General features: G+C 39.4%; 1 protein-coding gene and 1 long non-coding RNA gene across 5 annotated transcripts in view; one reads left to right on the forward strand and one right to left on the reverse strand.

The window, feature by feature from the left end:
- Window positions 1–237: 237 nt before the first annotated feature.
- Window positions 238–14,331, reverse strand: TRMO (tRNA methyltransferase O). Of its 2 annotated transcripts, none has more exons than XM_045467745.1 (5): window positions 14,171–14,331; window positions 9,736–9,910; window positions 6,913–7,070; window positions 4,004–4,654; window positions 238–692 (listed from the first exon to the last, which is right to left on the reverse strand). In XM_045467745.1, the coding sequence occupies exons 1-5, from the start codon at window positions 14,244–14,246 to the stop codon at window positions 433–435; spliced, it is 1,320 nt and encodes a 439-aa protein (XP_045323701.1). In that variant the 5' UTR covers window positions 14,247–14,331; the 3' UTR covers window positions 238–432. The 2 variants fall into 2 exon arrangements, with proteins under 2 accessions (XP_045323701.1, XP_045323702.1); XM_045467746.1 differs by lacking the exon at window positions 238–692 and adding an exon at window positions 3,198–3,425.
- LOC123592563 overlaps window positions 13,801–19,005 on the forward strand; it is a 37,046-nt gene continuing 31,841 nt past the window's right edge. The window contains exons 1-2 of one of the 3 annotated variants that reach the window (XR_006709834.1): window positions 13,801–14,049; window positions 14,730–14,814. This is a non-coding gene — a long non-coding RNA (uncharacterized LOC123592563). The other 2 variants (XR_006709836.1, XR_006709833.1) reach the window with 2 other exon arrangements.

The raw sequence follows: 19,005 nt of genomic DNA on the forward strand, positions 1-19,005 counted from the left end.
AAAACAATGTTAACTCAGTTTGATTTAAAATAAAATAGAGGGGTCAAGCTATTCCAGACAAGAAAACCAGTATGAATTGTTGAACAGATCCCCTTAGCTTGTAAGTTCCTGCTAGAATGCTCTCCACCCAGTTTTACCAAGTGCCAAGAATAATCAGCTTCTTTCAGAAATCAATGAGACATCAACACCTTTGGATTCTTCAACATTAACCAACTGAAAAGCATATGGCAATTTCTCTAAATTTTACATCTCTCACTTTATTAAAATATAGGTTTTTCAAATAAATATTTTGAACAACCAAATCAATCAAAGCAATGAGATCACAAAGTGTTGCTTCTTTTTGCAAAGGCGGCACATCGTTAGCTTATACAGATAATCCAACAGCCCCATCCAAAGTCAATTAGGCTGTTTAAAACACACGATAGAGGCTACTTACGATCCCAGAGACACCAAGGACTCTGTAGGGTCAGTCATTTGAATAGGCTCCGAAGCTGGCTTGATCCTTAGAACCTCTGCAAAGCCATCACCAAACCAGCAAGTGACATGCGCTATGTCTACAGTAAAGTAGAAAAGGCGATCCTGGCAGAGCTTCCGTCGATATACAGACCGAGGGTCAGCTGACAGCACAGCCTCAATGGCATGCCTTGCTTCCTCTGCTGATTGAAAATATTTAAAGGAAGACTGACTGCCATCTGCAATGAGAACAATACAACTTAATGCTGAAAGTCATGCACGTCAAATTTCATTACAGTGAACTTTAATGTGGAGTTTGGTTGGTTCCTTGATGAACACGTAAAATGAAATGGGTTTGCCAATCTATTCAGTCATTACACAGAATGTCACTTTCAAGTAGTATTTACTATCATTAGATTAAACTTATGCATGCCCCCAATTTTCATGTGCTAAACAAAATCTTCTATCTAATCTCAACACAGACTTTAATTCAATTCCTTGTCATTTTCTTCTCAGAAAGGAAGTATGGTCAGGGAAATGCATTCACAGTCCTAGCATTCTCAGAAAGCCACAAGAAAGAGGACTAAACCCACATATACCCAGAACTCCAGCTATAGGTAAGAGAAGGTGCCTCAGATAGTTGGTGTCACACCCCTACTTAAAATAACACCACAGGGGCGACTGGGTGGCTCAGTCGGTTGAGTGTGCGAGTCTGAGCCCACACTGGGCTCGCTGCTGTCAGTGCAGAGCCCACTTTGGATCTTCTGCTCCCCTCTCTCTGCCCCGTCCTGCTTGCACTCTCTCTCTCAAAAATAAACATAAAAAAAAAAAAAAAAAAAAAAGTAACACCACATTCCCTAGGGAACAAGAACATGACAAAACAGATACACTGAGAAAGTTGAACACCATCACGAGGGAACAAACCACCCCATGCCACCCAGGTTTATATTTCAGGTAAAAAGATGTTTAACCCTGTTAAGTAGCAAACTTCCTACATTTATATAATTGTGGATGTATTATATTTTTTTAAAATACAGTATGTACAAAACTTAAATAAAAAATTAACTGTGACTTTTTTTTTTTAATGTTCATTTATTTTTCAGACAGAGAAGGAGACAGAGCACGAGTAAGGACGGGCAGAGAAAGAGGGAGACACAGAATCTGAAGCAGGCTCCAGGCTCCAAGCTTTCAGCACAGAGCCCGACGCGGGACTTGAACTCACACACCGCGAGATCATGACCTGAGCCAAAGTCGGATGCTGAACCGACTCAGCCATCCAGTAGCCCCAACTGTGACTTAACTTTTAATAGCTACCACATAACATAGATCCAAATGAAGGCCGGGCCCTTCCAGGAAGGTATGTGATTTAAACAGTGTTGTCCCTATTCAAAATATCATCTGGAGTGGTGGCAGATCTTTATTCTTCTGAAAGTAAATTCAATTTTTAGACAACAGCCAAAAATCACTCTGGGCTATATCCAATAGTAAGTTTGTAAGTAAAGCCATGAAGTTCAATTTTTGGTCAAAAACGAAGGACCAACCAATTCAAATGCTGATCACATAGAATCCTTTAAAAAAACAAAGACAAAAACAAAAAAAAAAAACAAGGACCAATTATGCAGTGCTAATATTCCTTTATTGCATGGCTCATAAAAGGACTCCAAGGCCACTCAAAAAAGAGGAGCTTTAAAAACATCACACTCCTGGGGCGCCTGGATGGCGCAGTCGGTTAAGCGTCCGACTTCAGCCAGGTCACGATCTCGCGGTCCGTGAGTTCGAGCCCCACGTCGGGCTCTGGGCTGACGGCTCAGAGCCTGGAGCCTGTTTCCGATTCTGTGTCTCCCTCTCTCTCTGCCCCTCCCCCGTTCATGCTCTGTCTCTCTCTGTCCCAAAAATAAATAAACGTTGGAAAAAAAAAAAAGTTAAAAAAAAAACAAAACATCACACTCTTTAGTAACAGTGTAACTGGTAAAAGCTCCAGGCCTTTGGCTGTTCACCTGGCACCTCACTTTTCTGCCTACTAAACCTTCCAAGTTTAGCTCAAATACTTTTTCCTCCAGGAAGCGTTCCCAGATTTCCTCTCTGCTCTCCAAGTCACAATCCTTCTCTGCCTCATGTGCCCACAACACTCCGTTCCAGCACCAATCCCCATGTCCTCCCCCCACCAACACACACAACACGCTGCCATTCAATATCTTTTCTCTTTTCTAGACTATAAACTTCCTGAGGTCATTTCTTATTTCTGTATTGGCTCCAAATTCTGTTCTAAATCAGTCTTTATTTTAAAGTTACATTTCATAATTTCTCTTTTTAATTATTTTTTTAAATCAATAAGGCATACTGTAATCTCTCAGACACATAGCACTAGAGTTTGAAAAAGATAAAACTTTCCACAGTAGGAAGCATTCACTGATAACCGCAGGCCAAAGGGTAAGTATAAATACAAAGTATCTTCCAGGCAGCACTGCTTTCTTTGTTCTATCACAAAATCCTTTTAAACTTACCTTCCTCCTCCCATCAACTGTATACAATGATGAAACAACTTTCATAAACAGAAATTTTTTTTAAGTTTTTTATTCATTTATTTGAGAGAGAGAGTAAGCATGAGAAGGGTAGAGAACGAGAGAAAGAGAGACAGAGAGAGAGAGAGAGAGAGAGAGAGAGAGAGAATGAATATCCCAAGCAGGCTTTACACTCATGAGATCATGACCCAAGTCGAAATCAAGAGGTGGATGCTTAACTGACTGAGCCACCCAGGTGCCCCATAAACAGAACTTCTTAAATACAGAGGTCAATTTAAAAATTAAATGCTTTGTTTAAACACAAAGCATTAGGGAAGAACGAGAAACACATCCTGGAGTGGCGGATGAAATCAGACACACTCTTGGCAACTTAACTGGCTACTTCTTACTGGAATCACTGCAGCTACCTCTTAACAGCCCCTTCCTTCACTCTAGATTGCTGCTCGGGATCTGCTGGGGACAGGGGAAACCAGATTACAATGTTTGTTAAAAACCATGTGGTAAAGTAAACATGCTCCAAATAAAAGCCCTGTGGCCCCTCTTCTACAGTGAAAGGTATGTCTTTAGGGCTGGGACTTTATGGTGACAATAACTGTGCTAAGAGACCCTTTACCTCTTACCCTTGGGCTCTGTGCCACCTGATGGAATAAGATGGGATATTTCTCTAGTCAGACAGTAAAACAGATGAAAAAATGTAATTGACATAAATATAGAACAAGCATAATTTAGCTTCTGAATGCTGTTTGAAAACCCCAGGAACTACTGTAACAGATTGATAAGAGGACTTAAATCACGAGCCACCTCATGAGGCAACAGCCATTCTCAGAAACACTTTACTGAGTTTTGGGACTCACCGTACTGAACAACATGGCTGAATGGAAGTCGTCAGATGGTGGTGTTGCCCAAATATTATTTTATACTCCTGCATTTCTTACGGCCAGTCATCCTGACAAATATGCTGTATGACTGCCCTCAGAAATACCAAATTTGACTAAAGCTCTCATTCAGAAATAAGAAACAGAAAGTACCTGGTACACCTCCTGAACTGAGGTGCTCAAGATCCATCTCTGCGTGAGGAGTAAACCGCACTTCCAAGGTGGCCACAGGGGCCTCTCTCACCCACGCGGGGACCACGCTGCAGTGGGCTGCATCAGCCCTCCTGGGACGGCCGTGAAGGACCACAGGCTGGACCTCTGTACTACTTCCTTGTGCAATCACTGCTTCTTTCCCTCTCTTTTGCCTCCTTTCTGTACCTTCCTCTGAGAAGCTCTTCTCCAGGAAATATGGGCCGATTTGCTCTTCTGCCACACTTGGACTCTGATCACCCAAATCCCCCACTATCTCCCTGTGCTTAGGGGAGTTTCGCCGGATTTGTGTTGAGCTGTCACGTTTCATATAGTTTTCTCCTGAAGTTCTGTCTTTGGCACATTTAAGTTTCTCCTCAGTGTGACTATAGTGTTGTGGTTTATCATACCTTGAGAGCTGTTGCTGGTCACAGCTGTCAGTCTTGCCACCGGACTGGGGCGTGTTTGGATGCTTATATTGGTTATTCTGTAAATTAAAGTCCTGTAAACGTTCAATCAAATTTTGTGGTGAGTCATACTCAGCTATGTAGGGCTTTATGTCTAGGACAGGTGTGCCATGAATCATGTCAATTCCAGAAAGGTATATGGCTCCACCTATAATGTGAAAAATACCTCCTCTTAGAAATAATAACAATGAAGAATAATGCAAACAATTATAAACTAACACCATCCTTTTATGTCTCACCAAGCTTACTCACAATTCTCTTACATGCCAGGCTCTCTGATACCTGGTACCAAAACACCCTTTTCATTCTACCTGGAAACCCATCCTCTTCTTCACTTGTCAAACTCCTGCATGTTCTTTAAGGCTCTTAATATAACATCTCTTCTACAAACCCTTTCTGGCTCTCTCTCTCTCTCTCAAAAAAGGAATAAATGTTAAGAAAAAAAAATTTTTTTTAAACATGACCAACACAGGAAACTGATTTCTACAACATGCTCACTGTGAATGAGCCTGGAACTTTGGAATGAGGACTTTGGATTTCCTAAGTGATGGATTATGCCTAACAACATTTGCAGAAGGAGGAAAGGCATTGTAACATGGGTAAAAATTCATGGGATTTAGTCAGACAACCACTTGGCTGGATGCTATCAGGAAAATTATCAAACATCAAAGAGCCTCAGTTCCTTCACCATGGAAGTAAGACTGCTACCCTATCAAGCCCAAAGAGACACTGAACATACGTGAACCCTCTTTACAAACTGTCAAGCACCACATAAATACTAGAAGTCACCATAACACTTATTTGTTAAGAATGTCTACAGTGTTATTGTATTTGCCTTTTACATTTCTCATTTGATCTCCCTGTTAGAATTTTAAGTTCTTCTGCAGTGCAGGGATTTTTTATCTGATTTGTTTACCACTATACCTCAGCACCTAGAACAATGCCTGGCACATTTATAGTGCTCAGAAAATATGTGTGGGTTACATGAATGATCATAAAATGTTCCAGTACTACTACCCAAGATGGTTAGCCATCACAAACTGATAAAGCTCAAGTTGAACTGGCTACAGAATTTTCCTGGAAAACCTCCCTAAGGCCCAGCTGAATACAATCCAGGGGAGGAAGTTCAAGTTCTGGGATAAAACAAACAAAATAACTGATCTTACCTATTTAGTACTAAGCAGCCTGAAAACTACTCTTAGAACTTTTGTCTCATAAGATCCTAAAAAATACTATGGAGTTCCAGAGAGGGCAGGTCCTGCTCCCGGGCCCATTTTACAAACAAGCAAGCTAAGGCCTGGAATGGTCTTCTGATTCCCAGTATACCTATTTCATCTTTTGCCTAACAAATGTGCTTATTAGGTCAGAGTGATTCAAGAACAGGATGCTTTACTAACAAACAAAACAAAGATACAAACAAAACCCAAAAATACAGAGAATAGATTGGTGGCTTCCAGAGAGAAGAGGGTGGGGAGATGGGTGAAATGGCTGAAATGGACCAAGAGGTACAAACTTCCAACTGTAAAATAAATGAGTCATGGGGATGTGATGTATAGCACACTGACTACAGTCAATAATATGGACTCATATATTTGAAAGTTGTTGAGAGTAAATCTTGGAAATTCACATCATAAGAAAAAAAACTTTTGTAACTCTGTATGGTGACAAATGGTTACCAGACTTATTACGATGATGATTTCACAATGCATATAAATACTGAATTATATAGTACACTTGAAACTAACATATCATTTATACTTTAATAAGAAAAAAAAAAAAAAAAGGGATGCTTCCAAAAAATGTATGGTCCGTTAACGAGGCTATATATGAACACACAGTTAAGACTAATCTGATATTCTACACAGGTACTTCCACAATCTGACCGGTATTAAATATTATAGTGAGATTCATCACAGATCCTTTGCCACACATCAGAGTTAACAGCTGTGCTACAGCCATGATGCACGTCCAGTTCCTCAAAGGTGCAAGGAAGAAATAATACAACACCACCCTGTGGGTTTACCATATCTCCACATACAACCAGTTACTGTGTATTAATTCTGAAAGTGACCAATTATTTTTTAATTATTTTGTATTTATTGTATTCCAAGTCAAAGAAAATTTGGTTACTAATGTAAAGATTATGAAATCTTTCATTATTTTAAAATAACTTAATAGCTTCTGACATATGTGATGATATAATCAGACTCTGAGCATCCTATGAGCACTGATTTCTAACTGTAACATTCCTTGAGTCATTTCATTTTCTTCAACGTCTGATAGTTCTCAGGGGTTCGCACCATTGGTAATCATCTGAGTAACAGGCAGTGGTAAATACTACATTGGCTTTAGAAGACTTCTTTTGGGTAAGGATAAAAAGATAAAAGTAGAAAGGAAATGTTTTACCTTCTACCTTTTCCAGCTTGGCCAGAGTCAATCCTATTGCATTGGGACGATGAGGGCTCCTTGTGGAGAAAACTCCAGTCTTTGCGCCATTCAGCCTAGGAGGCTGCACTTTTGCCTTACAGCTCAAATGACCATTTTTGTGAAAAACAAACAAAATCCTATTGAAAATAAACCAAACCACTGAGTAAGAAAAGAACACAAGTTAATGTATCAGAATGATTTGAGGGGAAACAATCTTTAATCCCACAGATTAGAACTGAAACAATGTTTTTAATGGTATTAAAATGTAAGCAATGAGGGGGAAAATACCATTCTGATTCCCTGAAGGGAGGCAGAGTTTTATTTCCATATCCTTTGCCTCTAACACAATTACTGGCATATGGTAGGAACTTAGCAAATGTTTGTCAAGTGCCTAAATGAGCAAAATTTACGAAGTAAATGCCTTCTGTTTGCCAGGCAGTATGCTAGACAATTTTATACTCATTTCATTTAATTCTCTTAACAAGTGTAAGATTTGTAATTTATCCCCATTAAGAATGAGGAAATTGTGGGGTGCCTGGGTGGCTCAGTTGGTTAAGCATCCGACTTCAGCTCAGGTCATGATCTCACGGTTCATGGGTTCAAGCCTGCATTGTGCTCTGTGCAGACAGCTCAGAGCCTGGAGTCTGCTTCAGATTCTGTGTCTCCCTTTCTCTCTGCCCCTCCCCTGCTCACGCTCTGTCTCTCTCTCTCTAAAATAAATATAAAAAAAAAGTGTGTCTTTAAAAAAAAAAAAGAATGAGGCAAATGAGGCTCAGAAATGTTAAATAACTTGACTAGGTGCTCCCAAACAAAACACAAAAGAAGGAAGCCAAGAAGAGAAACAACAGATTTGAATTCATTAAATTTATGACTACACAATGTCATCTCAGGAGAAAATGTCTGCTACCTGTATAATGGATGATGAGTTAATATCTGTGGTATATAAACTGTTCCTACATATCACAAAGAAAAGGACAACTCATAAGAAATCAAGCCAAGAACATGAATAGACAATTCAAAAAAGAGTAAAAAATAGCAACCATATGAAAAGATGTTGAACCTAATAATTTAGAAATTGAACTGAAAAATAAAATACTGTTTTTCCCTGTCAGGCAAAAATGTAAAAAAAAACTGATAACATATAGTGTCAGCAAGAACGCAGAGAAAAGGTCATTTTTATACATCTTTGAAACATAAATTAAGCTTACTAAAGTGCAATTTGGCAGTAGCTCTCCCAAGTTATAAATATGCACCCCCTCTAGCTCGATATCCATTTCTGATACCCTATTTGTAAAAAATACCCAAATGTCAAGAATTGTGTCTAAGAAGGTTTGCTACAGCATTACTGTAATACCAAAATAACTATCCGTTAGCAAGAGAATGGTCAAATAATGGTATACCCATATTTTCCAAAAGCAGACAGCCATCAAAGCAAAAAGGATAAATCTCTATGTACTGTCATGATATATACTGTTAAGTGAAGAAAACATATTCTATTGTTTAAAACAAACACCCACTCCCAATGTGTATGTATATGCTTCTATGTGTATTAAAAAAGAAAAAGAAAAAGCCTGGTAGGATATACACCAAGCTGTTAACAACAATAATCTCTGAAGAGTGTAAGGGGGTGAGGACGAGAGAGGAGAAAAATAGGAGGGATACAGAAAAATCTCTTTATATAGATCCAGACCCATTTTTTCTATATCAGTAAATGTTTTTAACTTAATTAATTTAACCAAGATCCTACAAACTAGGTCAGACACTCATGTTTTTACTCTACCCACATCTCCAAATTAACGTGAAATATAAACTATTTCAGAATAAATACCTAATTTTAGGTCTTCACTTTAAAATTAGACCAAGCCAGGGGCGCCTGGGTGGCGCAGTCGGTTAGGCGTCCGACTTCAGCCAGGTCACGATCTCGCGGTCCGTGAGTTCGAGCCCCGCGTCGGGCTCTGGGCTGATGGCTCGGAGCCTGGAGCCTGTTTCCGATTCTGTGTCTCCCTCTCTCTCTGCCCCTCCCCCGTTCGTGCTCTGTCTCTCTCTGTCCCAAAAGTGAATAAACGTTGAAAAAAAAAAAAATTTTAAAATTAGACCAAGCCATACTGGTGATGCTGGAGTGAGGAAGAATGGACAGAGACAGAATTCCAAGTGACAATCAGTAACACTAGTATAACACAGGTCCTAATATAGGTAACACTTTATTATTTAAAGTATCCAGATTTCTAAAGCTCTTTTGTCTTTAGGAAGAATAGACTTAATTCTTCATGGGTCTAGAGTAGAGTCATGCAAACTTTTTCTGTAAAGGGTCAAACAGTAAATATTTGAGGGTGTGCAGGCCAACCAGTCTCTGTTGTAACTATTCAACTCTGCCGCTAAACCACAAAAGCAGCTACACACAATACATAAATGAATAGGAGTGGCTGTGTTCCCATAAACATATTTACAAAGACAGGAGGTAGATGTATTTGGTCCATGGGCTGTAGCTTGCTGACCCCTGGTCCAGAAGACAATAGGTACCCACAGGCAGAATCAAGAAGGTCTGCAGATTTCAGCTCGACAGAAGGCATTTATTATAGTTAGAACCAACTGCAAATGGAACATGCCCCCTCAGTGGGTTCCAAGCTTCCATGAGGTTGCTCAAGATATACAGACAATCACGTGTGAGAACATGGTACGTGAATTCCATGCAATAGGAAGGATGGTCTGGATGGCAGACTCCAAGATTGCCTTCAACTGGAGTACTTTACTCAAGGGCAAGTTCTGGCCCAAAGAACCACTTCTAATTATAAAACAACTTACCAAACATGAGAAAACTGTTCTAAGCCCATCAAGGAATGTTCAGGATTATTAAAGATGCTCTTCCGAATTCTCAAACAAGCTCGCGAATGGCTACAAACAGATGGCTGCCTTGGAGTACCATTCTTGGCTGAGAAACAGGATTCCAAGTAGCCAACTGGCTCAGTTAAAAGATTCCCTACAGAAGAAAATCAGGTAAGAAATCATTAGTCAAAATGTCAAATAAAGATGTAGGAAAACATGTTTTCTTTAATGCACTGATTTCATAGTTTTAACATCTACCAAGTGTTATGCAACTATTAAAAATGATTCATATAGTATCATGAATATATATAAATAGCCTCATTATTACATATACATTATTATATCCCTTTGGATGATGAGCCAGAAAGAGTACAGGTCTAAGAAAAGAAAGACAGGGAGCATTTTTAGATGTTCTACTATGACCATAAATCAAATTCTATGTTACCATTTTCTAAGGCATGTGACTTTGGTCAGGGCTAAAACGGTATTTACTACAGAGGGAATAACACACACACAAAGTTAAATGAGAACTGTCATAGCACATGTAGGGAACAAGCTAGTTTGCTTGGCTGGAGTATGAAAGATAAGGCAAAGAATAATTAAAGATCCAAGGAGACAGAGGTTGTATACAGATATCCTCATGCTTTTCAAAAGTCTGCAGTAAGCCACTGCACATTTACAAAAGACCTACATTAGTACCTGTTTTTGCTAATCAAAAGAAATCCAATGTTTATTTTTACCAAAAAAGGCAAAAATTGAAAATACTGTTCAGTATCTGTTTTGCAGAGATCTGTTATAGATGCAGGGTGCACCTCAAGGTGTGAGATCGGCCCCACCCAGGTCCTTCCCCAGGAAGCATCTGAGCATCAAGACACTAGATTTTTGAACTTTGTCTGTGAGCATCTGTGGTTTATCTTGTTTTGTGCATCCACTAGCAAGATGTGTCCTCAGGTAACAGAAAAGCCTAAGAGAGATTATTTTTTGCATTGAGGAATGCTCAAAATATTTTCCATATAAATTAATGGTAACTGCCTTGCATTATGCCATTTCAGCTTATGAAACATTTTGTAGGGATGCTCTACTTTTGGATAGTGGGGAAAACGTGTCCAAATAGGGATGCATTCAATTAAAAACAGAACATACGAAACAAAGTTGTTTAAGCAATAAAGGGAGTACATGGGATCATACTACTAAAATGTCTAGACACAGGGTAGATTTCAGATTAGGCTTGTCCAGTAGGTCTCTGCCCCTTTAGAATGTAAGCTCCCTGTGGGCAGGAGTTTTTCTGTCTTGTTTACTGCAGTGTTCACTGACTATATTGCATGCATGGGGGTAGATACTCAAAAAATTCATGTTACATGGAAAAAAGCATTAAATCTAACCTGATTAAAACGGGAATTGAAAAAGTGAAAGAACATAATCCCATTTATGAAAGTTTGTTTACACATTCACCTAAATATGTACATGTATGCTGAGAAAACTATTTGGAAGGATATTCACCAAAATGTTAACATTTTGGTAAATGGATGTGATAACATGTAAAATGGATAGTGAGATTTTTGCATTATTTTTGTATTTGACTTTGTAATTTGTATAATATTTGAACTTTTTATAATAATTAGAAACCCTTTTTTTTCCTAAGTGGCAACTCCTTTCAAAAGAAGGAAACCCAGGGGCGCCTGGGTGGCTCAGTCGGTTAAGCGTCCAACTTCAGCTCAGGTCATGATCTCACGGTCCGTGAGTTCGAGCCCCGCGTCAGGCTCTGGGCTGACGGCTCAGAGCCTGGAGACTGCTTCCGATTCTGTGTCTCCCTCTCTCTCTGCCCCTCCCCCGTTCATACTCTGTCTCTGTCTCAAAAATAAATAAACGTTAAAAAAAAAAATTAAAAAAAAAAGAAGGAAATCTGGCTAGCCAGTATCAATATAGGTTTAAAGTCCAAGGTATCCACAACTAATTTACAAATAACTTTTTTTTTCCTTTACATTTCATGAAAGCTTTACTAACTTATTTTAAGAGATGATATAAAGACACTCTAGACCATCATTTTATTTCCAGCTTCCATTACCAGCATAGGTGGTGAGATTATAGGCCTGGTAGTGTCCCTCACAGCACCCTTCTTTACTTTTCACTTATAAAAACTATATTATTGGCTACATATAAAATATTCTATGTAACATATATATATTAGAGCACCATATTATGAAATCTTGTGTACTTACCACGCATCCCAAGAACTAGTGTTTTACCAACAAATTGTTATCTTTTAATGTTGTTTCTCTCCTAGGGCACAACTATCCTTCCCGCTGAGATAAACAGGTGCCTGAATGGGGTCTTTGTCACTCACTTCTTTTTCTAATGTAGTTTTTTAAATATAATTTTATCACATGCATATGCATGCCTACATAATTTTTATTTTGTCTTTGAACTCTATAAAAACTGGTATTAAACTACATGTTATCTTCTCAGGCTTGCTTTCTCTCTCAATATTATGATTCTAAGATACTTCCATACTGTGTATGTTTTTGAGGACTTTAAATATTTTTCCAATATGTTTACAGGCCTTCTTTTGTTTATCCTTATCCATGTTCCTGTGGAATAAAGACAGTAAATACTTTAAAGATGAAGAAACTCAGGCCAAACAAGTCTCTAGAGTTCCATTAAAATGCCATAAAGAAAAATGGCCAAAAAAACAGCCCTAACCTAGTAAGTTGGGATCCCTGTGTCCTGTTTTCATTTAACAAACACTTTCCAGGTGTATACAATTGCCAGACACTGAGCTAAGTTTGGGTAAAAGAAACAACAAGAACTCTTATCATAGTGGAATTAACAGTTGTGAAGAATCTCACAATACTTCAATATCGTGGAAAAAATATTTAAAGCACCTAGTATAACACCAAGTGCTCAGCAAAGAGTGTTTTTTAAAGCTCTTACTTAGGCCTTTCCCTCATTTTAACAGTATTACAATTGTATTAACTGTGTAATAAGAGAAAAACCAACAGTTATTAATGCAGAGTTTTTGTACACAAGGTAATTCTGGTCTTCTTGACCTCTTGCTTGGACTGTTAAATTACCCTTACTATATAATTCATGTCCCCCACGCAGGTCCCTCTCCCTGTTAAAATACACTACACCAATCCTCTAGACTCTGTTCCTTAATTTTATGCTACCCCCCTTTTTTTTTTTTAGGTTTATTTATTTATTTTGAGAGAGAGCACAGGGGAGTTGGGAGGGGCAGAGAGAGAGAATTCCAAGCAGGCTCAATACTGTCAGGGCAGAGCCCACTAGGCACCCCGCTACCCTCTAACTTTAAATTTTCCACTTTTCACCATTAAGAGACTTTCTATTTCTTACACTGGTATTTAAGGTTCTCTACAGTCCTGAATCCAAACAACGGTTCCCACCCACCCCCGCCCCCCATCCATCCAATATTTCAGACTTACAGCTCCCCAATCCCATGCTATGTAGACCTCTGAGCCCTGCTCCTTCCTGTCAAAATATAAGCCTGCAATCCGGCACTGTGCAACAACTTTTTAAAATGAGCACAACCTCTGACCAAGTAGAAGTACTTTTAGCAAATTTAATCTAAGTTAAACATTTATAACACACACAAAGATTTTAGTTTTAACAATTTTCTTCAGAACAATGAAAACTGGCAGTACCCTAAACGTCCAGCAATAGCGAACTGGTTAGTTAGAACACATCTGTAAAGAAAAATAATGTGCAATCCCTTAAAATTATTAATGGTCACAGATTTATATGAAACTTGTTTCAGAAAGAAGTTACAAAACAATGGGGTCACATATCAATTCATTTTTCTAGCGTGCATGCACTGAAAGAAGTATGGTAGGTTGACACCAAGATATTAACAGTGGTTTTCTCTGGATGATGGTGGACTTTGACTTTCTTCCATTTGCTTCTAATTTCTAAAAGTAATATTCTGCTATGATGAAGGGAAAATAAACCCATGCCCATCTTTCCAGGCCCCCTTTAAAAAGATTTCCCGTCTCTCCGCCCCAGAACTTTCCCACGTCTCCCTCCTCACTTCCTACAGCACAGGAGGCCTCTCTCTTGGGGCATTTATTAGTTCCTAACGCGCGTTAACACCAACGTTCACATCCTCTCTCTCCCACAGACGCAAGAACCCCCTGAGAGAAAGGCCGTTACACTGCACGTGGCTGTTCCGGCCATCACGCCTAAACCAAGCCCACCACAGCTACCCAGAACAGATGACATCATCCCGTTCGCCTCAGCAAAATCACGTGGTCGCTGCTGCACGTGATCCGTGGCTTCGCGGTAAGTACAATGACGCATTTCGATTCAAGTTCTCACATTTTACGTCCCTCTCTGCACTCAAGTCGGAGGCCTGCGCCTAGGCCTCTTTTGGGTGCGGAACCGCCGGTCTCTTAGAAGTTACCTGTTTCCAAAGCCGGCTTCACGCACCCGCACGGGGTCGCTGTGGCCTCAGGCCCTGTCTCCTCCAAGACGCGCATGGCTACTTTTCATTGAGGTGCCGACCCAACTCGGCAGACTTTCCGCTTCCTGTGCCCGAACTTGGTGCCTGCGCAGAAGCCGCGCTGGCGGGGTGGTGCGGTCTCAGGGCGTGGCGCATGCGCGGAGAGGGAGGCGAGCTCACTGCGGGTGGCGCTGGCGGCCCCTGTTAAGGTTAGGGTTGGAGCGCTGAAGCCATTGCCCGGCCTCGGTTCCTTTCCCGGGTGCCGGCCTCCGTTGACTTTAGCGGATCCGCTGCGATTCCCCGCCAGTCAGCGACTCCGCGTTCCATTGCTTGCCAGTGGGGACATTCGATGACGATTTATGCACTAGGATGTCTCTCTCGAATTTTTAAAGAAAAAGGATGGATATATGCAGTTACCACATTAGCATAATTATCGGATGTTGGGAAATGTTAGAAATTCTTGCGTGGTAGGAATACACAGATGATTATTTATACTTATGTATATTCAATTTTTCCACAGTAAAAACGATGTATTGTCAGCAAGGAACCCCAAGTAAACCTTATTTAAAGTCTAATGGATGGGGAGCCTCACACTGGAATAGGGGGTAAGTGGGGAGTTTTTTGTGTGCTCCATACTTTGCGGGAATTGAAGCGAGAATGAAATTGAGGGTCAATATGCCATGTACATAGAAGAGATTGTAATCTTTGTTTCTGGACAGCTCTGAAAAGGGCCAAATAGAATCGTATTTTCATCCCATGCGATGACCAGTTATCCTTGTAACGATACTATCCTTTTACCTACTTACTTGTAACGTCATCTCTCACCTATATCAAGTTTCTCTTTATATGTAATTCTGTATATTGGCTTTTTATCCTGTTTGTGGTGGGGAGAATAAATGGCTTGCAATATAAAATATTCAAAAGCATGCAAATCCACAGATTTTAAACGCACAACCATGAAAAGCTGTCGCTAAACCTTTTTATTTGTTATGGAGTAATAGATCACTAGCAGAAAATAACCAGCAGGAGCCAAAGATTGACAGAGAAGGTTGTGGTTGAAAACACACACATGCACACACACACACATACATACACACACACACACACACTTTAAAATTGATCACATTCATAAATATTCTTCTGTCGTCTGTCCATGAAAATTTGGAAAAGAATGCCATTTATCTGTTTCCAGGGGAAATGCTGTTAATCTGTGTGTCTGCAGAAACAAGTTTGAGAACAATTAAGCTATATACACTCTGTGAAACTGGCACCGTAATAGCTGTGTTTGCCACTAGATGGTGGTGTTGAAAGTGATAGTATTGCTTAATTTGTGGACAGACTAGTGTGGAAATGTATTTGCCCTCCTGACCTTAGATATCATTATCTAATGATAATCACGAAAAAAAAATGCATTACCAAGTGTGACAAGTACTGAGATGCAAAGCAGATTTGGAGACACTGATGTAGATTGCCACATCTAAATTTCAAAGGTAAAATTTTTTGTTCTGGAAAATAGGAATTTAAATATGTAACACTTTTATTATATGATTTGAGGTTTTTATTATCCTTTCTAGAGTTATATAAGATTATTTGTAATTTATAAGGCAACCTTCTGGGGCGCCTAGGTGGCCCAGTTGGTTAAACACCTGGTTCATGATTTTGGCTGAGGTCATGATCACAAGGTTTGTGAGTTCGAGCCTTCTGTCGGGCTCTAAACGGACAGTACGGAGTCTGCTTGGGATTCTCTCTCCCTCTCTGCCCCTCCCTACTCAAAATAAATAAATAAAAATAAAAACTTTATAAGGCAATCTTTTCTTTGGAGGTAAAATCTAGGAATCTGCCTTTAAAAAAACTAAATGCTGGGGCTCCTAGGTGGCTCCATTGGTTAAGCGTCTGACTTCAGCTCAGGTCATGATCTCATGGTTCGTGAGTTCAAGCCCCTCATTGGGCTCTGTGCTGACAGCTTGGAGCCTGGAGCCTGCTTCAGATTCTGTGATTCCCTCTATCTCTGCCCCTCACCCGCTTGTACTCTGTCTCTGTCTCTCTCAAAAATAAAACGTTAAAAAAATTAAAAAAAAACCCACTAAATTATTCTAATACAGGTGGTCATGAGCCTACAGTTACAGAACACTTCCCCTTGCAATGGTTCTTAATCTTTCACTTGGATGAAGGATCCCTGAAAAACAATTAAAGCTTTGGGACTTCTCATGAGATCATTTTAGATTCAGTAGCATGTGTTTCATGGATTTTTAAGAACCACCATTGTACCTACCATGAGAGGAGGGTAGTACAAAGTGGGCTTAGATGGTTGCAAAACTTTTGATTCTGTGACCTCAACGTTTTAAGCCAAGAAGAAAACTGGAAAATGTTTAGATGCACACTGGTGTTTGAATACGAATAGTGAGAAAGCAGAGATTGTGTGTATACAGGGAGTGGGGTGAGCGGGCAAGCAGAAAGGGTCCTAAAAGGTAAAAAGAGAAGATCCCTCTCCTTCTAACGTTCTATATTCTTCATTCCATCTACTTTGTCATCTGTTTCACCTTTATGCCCCTGTGCATGGCACATATGCAAATCTCTTATGGTTCCTCTTTAATGCAACACTATTAGAACATGAAACTTCCATTTACCCTTTTCTAACTAATGTTGACCCACTCTGGCAGATGAAATTGAGACCAGATTTTCTAAGATTAGACCCAGCATGAAAAGTACTGAGGAAGTTAGATGTTACTTTAGGTGAGTACCCAGCCTCTCTGAGGTTATTCCCTCATCTATAAAACTGGAATGATAATCACTGCCCTGCCAATTTCATACACTCTTGAGCAAATCAGTGTATATCAAAGTATAAATTCTGAAGTGCCATCCAGATATAAAGGACTGTTGTATGGTTATTCTGCCCTCAATATGTCACTTGAGTAATATAATGGGGTATGAGTAATCATTGTATGATGCATACACCCCAAGAGGAAAAAAATGTAATGTTTGTGGGGGAATGTGTGCAAACAGGAAGGAAAGAGCATTGTACCCTCCCCATACACTAGTGGTCCTCAACTGTAGCTGCACAAGGTTCACCTGGAGAACTTTTTAAATATTCTAAATGCAATGTCATATCTGAGATTGGATCCCGAAGCCAAAAAAGGACATTAGCACAAAAACTAATGAAATCCAAATAATGGTAATGTCACCTGTCTTAATTTCTTAAGTTTTGATAAATGGACCATGGTTATAGAACATGTTAACATTAGGATAAACTGGGTGAGAGGTATACAGAAACTTCTGTACTATCTTTACAAATTTTCTTTGATTTCTAAAATTATTCCTCAAAGAATATTTGAAACAACAACAACAAAAAAATAAACTAAAAAATTAACATACCTATGCCTGGATGTCGTCCTAGGCAGGTAAATCAGAATCCCTGGGGAGGCACAGCTGTAATTTTTAAATCTACCTCAGTGGTTCTAATATATCCTGAGTGTTAAGAACCTCTGTTCTAAAAAAAAAAAAAAAAAAAAAAAAAAAGAGAACCTCTGTTCTACACTATGAATGCTTGAGGGACTGGGATTCTGTCTTGTTCTTCACTGTATAGCCTAGAACCTAGCACAGTGCCTATGTGCCTATAGAGCTTATGCAATTGCGCCCTTGCTAAACTAAACCTTTACTCACAGAAATCTCCTTTACTTTAGTCTTCTACAGAGGGAAAACTGCAAACAACCCCCCGCCCCAACCAAATCCCAGGGAGTTTTTCAGACATCTTCCCACCTGGAAGAGTTCCTATTCCTGCCCCCAGTCTCTTGTCATTTTCAGCTAATCGTGACCATTATCACCAGATAGATATTCTTAAAATACTGAAACTGCCACTCCATTGTTCGAAAGTCTTACTTAGTTCCCTATTACCTTACGTAATCTTTGCTATGGAAAATTCTGTTCACACTAATAATATGAGATTTTTAGCCTATTAGCCTGCTATTCCACATGGACCCTGCATTAACTGTAGTTTGCAAGTAGTTCTCTTGAATATGTCTCGAATTCACCCTTCTCTGTGTCACATACAATAATGCTGTGATCCTCACCTACAATACAAATCTTTTTCATCTTTTCATCTTTTGGAGATTTAATCTTTTCAGGTCACTCCAGCAAAAAAAAAAAGGGGGGGGGAGAGGAGTGTTTCCTCTATTCTATGTACTATTCAAATGACACTAGCCTTTCTTATTTTCTTTTGTAATTATATTCTGTTTTATTCCCCCGTAAAACTAGATTAAACCCCTGCTGGGTAAGGATTATATGCTATAGGTCTTCTAACCCTCACAGTGCTTACCACAATGCTGTCCACACGGTGAAGCATGTGATAATGATTTAATGTACTTTTTGCACAAATGCAATATTTAAAAAGGAAAAATAGAAAATCAAAATTCAAATACTTAAGTAAACTACATTTATTACCCATTACCTCAAAATACCTTTGAAGGAGTCCCAGAAGGATAAATTGTTAAAATTAACTTAAAAAGCCAACTAAAGCCTGAATAAAATGTTGATGCTATTGTTACATTGATAATTGAACAAAGTTTACAAGAAAACTATTACTCCCCAAATTTTAAATGAACAGACAATATACTCTCTCTACTTTTGAGAATTAACCAAGGAAAAAAATAAATTAAAAAAATCAACCAAAGAAAGGTTTGTTCTTGAGGGTAAAAATCAGTTATTCAGGGGGCGCCTGGGTGGCGCAGTCGGTTAAGCGTCCGACTTCAGCCAGGTCATGATCTTGCGGTCCGCGAGTTCGAGCCCCGCATCGGGCTCTG

The sequence above is a fragment of the Leopardus geoffroyi genome, chromosome D4 (genome assembly GCF_018350155.1).
Source record: "Leopardus geoffroyi isolate Oge1 chromosome D4, O.geoffroyi_Oge1_pat1.0, whole genome shotgun sequence".
Taxonomy (NCBI): domain Eukaryota; kingdom Metazoa; phylum Chordata; class Mammalia; order Carnivora; family Felidae; genus Leopardus; species Leopardus geoffroyi.